We start from the raw sequence: 6,676 nt of genomic DNA, 5'->3' as shown, positions 1-6,676 counted from the left end.
TGCATACCTCTCCCATGAGGAAGCACTTTCCCTCCAAAGTTGCTCTTTCAAATGAATTGGCTTCCCTTGATGGGGTGTTTGTTTTATTTTCTTTCCTATAAAAGAGGCTCTCTTTCATAAGAAATAGAGCCTCTTTTCTACAACGGATGAAACAAACATGTCTATTTATGAGAAATATGTGGTGGGACCCACATAATAAATGCAAAAAAAAACAGCCTTCTTGCCAAAACGGAACCCCATGGGAAGCACTTTCCCTCCAAAGTGGAAGGTGGGAGTGTAACAAATGCCCTTAGGAAAAATACATCCAACTAAAGGAACACATAATTAAGCCTGTCATCGTTCCACTTTACACCATCATTTGAAGGAAAAAACAAAGCTAGGTAGGGGCTTGAGACCGGATCAGAACTCTTCACGAGCACTTAGACAAGTGCAAAAAGCGCAGAAACAAGCCCCTCATTTGAGCCTAGGTTAGAGCACAACTCAGAGTATGTCTATGTCGTTCTCTCTCAATGGATGCTTTCCTTTTGTCAAGATTCTCCTCATCACGCATGCCTTAAAGTCCCAAGGTGTCTTATTCCCTTCGGCAATTTGTAAATTTCAAATATATTCTTCTGCCACCCTCCCACAACATTCCACCAAATTACTCTGAAAATATCAGTTAATGAACAAAGACAAGAGTGCCAACTACAAACACTGTGTGGGAACCATAAAAGTTTTAATTATACCTTCAATTGATTGAAAAGATGATGAAAGCAATAATAAATAGCTATGTCATGATTCAAAACTCCCCTCCAAGTCTCCTTTCTCCGCTCTAGTGTATGGTTTGTCTCTCTACCGGTGTAGGCTTTTCAGTCGAAATTCTCAACGTGGGGTTTCACCTGGGGTTTTTCCTCGCTTTGGTGAGGTTTTCTCATCATAAAAAAAAAATAAAAATCTTTCGTACCAACGGCACTCCGCTTGTCTGGTAGGAGCAGCTAGTTCAGGTCACCTTGTGTTGGGAAGTTGTAAGTTCAAAACCCAATGGTATAGTTGTATAACTGGTAGGATCTGCCTAACCCAGCTTTTCTTTAAAAAAAAAAAAAACTTTCATATGATTTTATTCTAAAAAAAAATCATTATGTTTCAAGAGGCCCCATTTCAATCATCATGAGAGCTTGTCGCATTTACCAATGTGTTTAGCTGTTGGCATTAAGGGTGCTTTTGAATCGTGGACGCTCTGTGGTGTCCACGCACCCCAAAAAAATTAATTTTGTTTTTTTGTCCTAAGTGTCCGTCTGTTACTATTCCGTGTAGGGCACGGAGCATGACGGATGGCAAATAAGCATTCGCGGAGCGCACCAATATTGTGTCCGCGCTTCCCGCGTTTGCGTGGATATGAGTGGGGCCTGCGATTTTTGCGTCCCTGGCGGGACGGCGATTCAAATGCTCCCTAAGTATCCCAATTTCAATGACAGCAACCTAAAACAACCAACAATGACGGAATAATGACAAGAAACAAGGGATAGATTTCACCACGTAATATACTCAGCCCTCTTGACAAAGGTCGTTGATATTAGTCACTCAACAAGGGAATGATGTTGCTGACACTACAGCCCAAGCATGTTTAGGGCACCTTGTAAGGTGGATTGTATCATCAAAGGTCATACCAAAATTGGTATGTATGTGGTGTCCATCTGTGTTGGATTCTCTTCAGGTAGGTATAGGTAGGGGTGGCAATCAGGTCGGGTTGGCGGGTTGGCGTGTCAGCATACCTCAACCCGAACCCGACCCGTTTATTAAACGGGTCGGCTGTGGCAAACACGAACCCGACCCATTTAATAAACGGGTAACCCGACACGACCCGCCAACCCATTTAATAAATTGGTTGGGTCGGGTAAACGGGTTTTCAGGTTGGCGGGTTGACGGATCGGGTTGGCAGGTAGGCAGGTTGGTGGGTCGGGTTGACGGGTTGACGAGTCGGGTTGACGGGTTGGCGGGTTGACCCACCCGCCTAACCCGTTTATTAAACGGGTCAGCCGGGTTGGCGGGTTGGCATACCCCCAACCCGAACCCGACCTGTTTAATAAAAGGGTTACACGGGTCGACCCGTTTATTAAACGGGTTGGCTTAAGCCCAACCCTAACCCGCCTAAGAGGCGGGTTGGCGGGTCGTGTCAGAAATTGCCACCCCTAGGTATAGGTATGTACAGGGTCCTACCAAGAAAAGTTCTCAATGATCCACTCAACTCATGAGAACCAGAATTTCACCATTTTTACCAAACAATATGCTCCATGATATCGAAATTAAGCAAGATGTATGGATCAGTTTTGCAAACTTAATTCAGACACAATTTGGATAAACTGGATCTGGGTTTGGACTATAGAAGTCTTAACAGGCCCTATGTGGGCAAGGTAAGGTGCAATCCTTTTTGGCTTATCTCCAAGTCAAAGATGGCCAAAGCCCGTATCATAAACAATAATTATATATGTATATATATATATATGTGATGCGCATGTATTGCCACCATTGGTGAAACCCTGAAAAGGTTCTCACATCTGTCCTCCATAAAGATCATGACCATCGTTACACTTATGATTTTTAGTTATGTGGGTGGAGGTGCACTTCTTGCACCTCCTCGCTACGGTATCAATGAGTTGAAACACATTGATCAATTTGACCTTGTAGATCTGTTTATTATTGTTAGAAATCAACCCTAGAACAATAAAAAAATACTTTTTTTAAGTCATAAAAATTGGTTTTTGAATCACCAAAAAAAAACTTTACGTACACACCAGATTTCTGTGATTCAAAAGTCAATCTGCACCAAACAGACTCGGTATAGTTACGTTAACTTAAAAAAGCGTGAGTAATAAGATATTGCTTGTTTCAACTCATATATATATATATATATATATATATATATTGCTGAATCTGTTTAATATTTTATTAAAGAACAAATAAATAAAAAGCTAAAATATATATATTACTATTAAATTCATTATTAAACAAAGAAACGCAAAAAAAACGAACGGCCACAGAAAGAAGAAGAGTATTTAAGTAACATCTGGCATATTATTAAGCATAAAAAGCGGAACTCCGAATGGAAAGAAACCAAGGAAACGAAAGCCAGAGTACGTAAGCAACACAGGCGGCCTAAAACGTGTTCAGCATATGAGAAAAGAAAGATGTGTTTAGCATATTAATGAATAGAAATAATAAGCAAAAATACCAAAAAAAATTTATAAAAAGGGAAAGCCAAATTTACTTTGTAAGAAAAACAAAAAGTGATCCAAATGGCTTAAAACCACCGTCACTTTTCCTGGGGGGGATCAAGGGAAGCCTGAACAAGTGGGACCCACAAACCTCACCTTTGCATTGCTCTCTCTCTCTCTCTCCATTTGAAACTGCACCACCACGGCGAATGCACGCCGGAGAACTCTGCCACCTTGATTTCCGTCCGGCGTAGACAGGCTCATGGGTGCCTCTCTAGCATCGATGAATCGGAAGCTCCTCCTCCTCCTGGCCGTCCTCTCGGGAGCGTGTCCGCCGTGCCGATCGCAGGCGCAGTCCCCGCCCGGCGACGCCGTTACGTTCAAGCCGAGCTTCCCCGTGATCGTCGGCGTCCTCTCCATCATGTTCTCCCTCACCTTCCTCCTCCTCCTCTACGCCAAGTTCTGCCAGATCCCTGGCCTCACCGCCGGATTCTATGCCAGTGACGAGGACCAGGTCCTCCCGCAGACGCGGCCGGCGCGCGAGTCCGGCGTCGACAGGCGGATCGTGGATTCGCTCCCGTTCTTCCGGTTCTCGTCGCTCAAGGGGTCCAAGGAAGGGCTGGAGTGCTCCGTCTGCCTCTGCCGATTCGACGGGCCGGAGATTCTCCGTCTGCTTCCCAAGTGCAAACACGCCTTCCACATCGGCTGCATCGACCGGTGGCTCGAGAGCCATTCGAGCTGCCCGCTCTGCCGCCGGAAGGTCGAGTCCGTCGACCTGCTCTTATCCTACTCGTCGCGGATCTCCCGGAACCTATCCGATCTCACGGACGACGCCGGAGTCGAGCTGTTCGTCCGGCGGGAGGATACCGATCTCGACCGGTCGCCGTCGTCGAGGCTCGGGAGCTTCGGCCGGCAGCCGGAGAAGGCGAAGGAGGTGGCGCTTCTCGATCAAGATTCCGCCGCTGCTGCGGAGGACCCACGTTTCCTCCACCGGTTCAAGCATCGGATCATCATCTCCGACGTCGTCTACAAGCACAGGTGGAGCGACGTCAACTCGGCCGATCTGATGCTGCTCAACTCGGAGATGCTCGGAGATGTCACCAGCAAGCGGTTTTCGGCAGACGCGGCGGAGGCCGTGAACGACCGGATCGTCTCCGATGAGGCTGAGCCGGAGTTCGAAGATAAGATCACGAGGATCAAGGTGGAGATGGAGAAGAAGAGACTGCTGGAGATGAAAGCCAGCAAGCTCAAGCCGGAGAATTCCCAGCCCTCCTCGTCGTCATTTCCGACCAACGTCAACGGAGCGAGACTCGACGCCGGGAAGAGATCGATGTCGGAGATCGTGAACTTCTCGAGGTTCTCCGATCTCAGGGCGAAAATTCGGATCAAGGACACGAATCCGGCTGGCGTGGGGAAGGAGGAGAAGGTGAGGAGGGTTTGGCTGCCGATAGCGAGGAGGACGGTGCAGTGGTTCACAGGAAGGGAGAGGAGGTCTCAGGAAGGACACTCCGTCGTGTGAAGCGAGTGTGAGTGTTTGGATTTCCAGGACCTATAACGCCCGCCTGGAGGAACCAAATCACAGCACCAGGCGTTGCAACTCCGTCCGTGTTCGTTTTGCAGACCTCGGTTGTAAGAAGCGAGTGTAGGTGTTTGGTTTTCCAGGAATTAGAACACCCAGCGTTCCAATTCCGTATGTTCGTTCTACCGATGCCTGCAAGGGAGTTCCCGTCCAAACTCGTCATTCTTTTGTGTAACACAGGTTTCGAAAGCCCCGAGTATGAACTCGCACTCAGGACTTGGAATTTCGGATTTTGGAACCGTTGTATCCAAACGTTCCGGAAAGATAGGCGTTGCAACTCCACGAAGTTGTTCGCCCTTTGTACACCGGATCAAATAGTCGTTCGTCACTGTTCCCCAACCTTGGATTTCCGCGTCCGACATGTATCCAAACACACGAGAAGTGAAAAAGAGAATTATATATATATATATATATATATATATATATATATATATATATATATATATATATATATATATATATATATATATATATATATAATTTACTTATTTATTTGATATTCTTGGAATGCTTGTATTTTATCCAAATCATTTGGTTGTTGGCATATTTGGGGATTGGTAACGTAGTTTTTGGCTGTAGCACTAACAAGAAGTCGCCACTTTTCATTGGTCGAGGAGGGGGGTGGTGTATGTTCGCCCCCGATGATTCACTGAATCCCACGTTTGTGTTCGGGGGTCTGGATGAGCACTACGTATACATGCACATGGGGCTCGTATTCCCGTGTATGTTGACATCACTTAGCATTGGAGTCTGGTGTGGTTGCAAAGACTTAAGTACCCTTTCTTGTTATTCTTCTCATAAAGCAATGGTTTGAGAAAATGACAAAAATGTTCTTCATTCAAAAAAGAAAAAAACAAACAGTTCAAAAAAAGGACAAACATGTCCTCTATTCAAAAAGTCAAGGATAATGTTGACTCTTCAAAGTCTACCCAGCGAAACGAACATTAATCGTTTCGCCGATGGTAATCCGGCAAAACAATGGTGAGTCGACGATCCGATGGTCATCCTACGAAACAAACCTGAGCCATCAAAAATGTTCGTTTGAACTTTTCATCGTCATCTTCTTTTTCTTCCTTCTTCGTAAAACATTGTAAAATTGTTTCTCTCTCTAGAGAAGAAATCAAGGGAGGTAAAGAGTTTCCCCTGGAGAAGGCCATGAACATCAACCCTCTCACTCTCTCTCTTCTCTCTCTACTTATGTGCACATCCAACAGACGATCCTATATTGCTCCATCAAACACCGACTGACCTGCACACTAACTGTAGCATCGTTCAACTTGATGAGTTGTGGAGCCTGATTCATAGTTTTTGCCCTTACAGGAGGGGGTTTGGGGGCTCCTCCCAGCGTGGGTAACATCATTCAACTTGATGTGTTGTGGAGCCTGATTTAGAGTTTTTGCCCTTACAGGAGGGGGGTCTGTGGGTAACACCAAATTTTTTTTGGGCCTTCCAACAACGATTTGTAGTATTATCGCACTTTCCTACAGCGATTTGTAGTATTTTCGGGTCTCCAACGAGCCCCACAACGATTTATAGTGTTATCCGGCTTTTCAATAGCGATTTGTAGTATATTTCGCAAATCACTATAGCGATTTATAGTGTTTTGGGGTCTCCAACAAGCCTCACAGCGATTTATAGTGTTGTTGGATCTCATTATAGCGATTTGTAGTGTCTTTCGCAAATCACTATAGCGATTTGTAGTGTCTTCCGCAAATCACTATAGCGATTTGTAGTATTATCTCAAATCACTATAGCGATTTGTAGTGTCTTCTGTAAATCACTATAGTGATTTGTAGTGTCTTCCGCAAATCACTATAGTGATTTGTAGTGTCTTCTGCAAATCACTATAGCGATTTGTAGTGTTATTCAGTAAGCAAATCGTTGTAAATCGTTACCCGAATTAGGA

General features: G+C 45.1%; 1 protein-coding gene across 1 annotated transcript; it reads left to right on the top strand.

The window, feature by feature from the left end:
- The first annotated feature begins 3,474 nt into the window (after positions 1 to 3,474).
- On the top strand, positions 3,475 to 4,710 carry LOC149830168 (RING/U-box superfamily protein). The gene has a single exon (XM_090015394.1). It carries the CDS (start codon positions 3,475 to 3,477, stop codon positions 4,708 to 4,710), a length of 1,236 nt encoding a protein of 411 aa, XP_089871520.1.
- Positions 4,711 to 6,676: the final 1,966 nt, after the last annotated feature.

Source organism: Nuphar pumila, chromosome 8 (genome assembly GCF_984573655.1).
Source record: "Nuphar pumila chromosome 8, dmNupPumi1.hap1.1, whole genome shotgun sequence".
Lineage (NCBI taxonomy): Eukaryota > Viridiplantae > Streptophyta > Magnoliopsida > Nymphaeales > Nymphaeaceae > Nuphar > Nuphar pumila.
The sequence above is the reverse complement of the archived record's forward strand: the minus strand, read 5'-3'. Positions and strand labels throughout refer to the sequence as shown.

Bases quoted from the DNA above. Each gene is read 5' to 3' on its own strand.
- LOC149830168 (XM_090015394.1), top strand. From the start codon at position 3,475: ATGAATCGGAAGCTCCTCCTCCTCCTGGCCGTCCTCTCGGGAGCGTGT.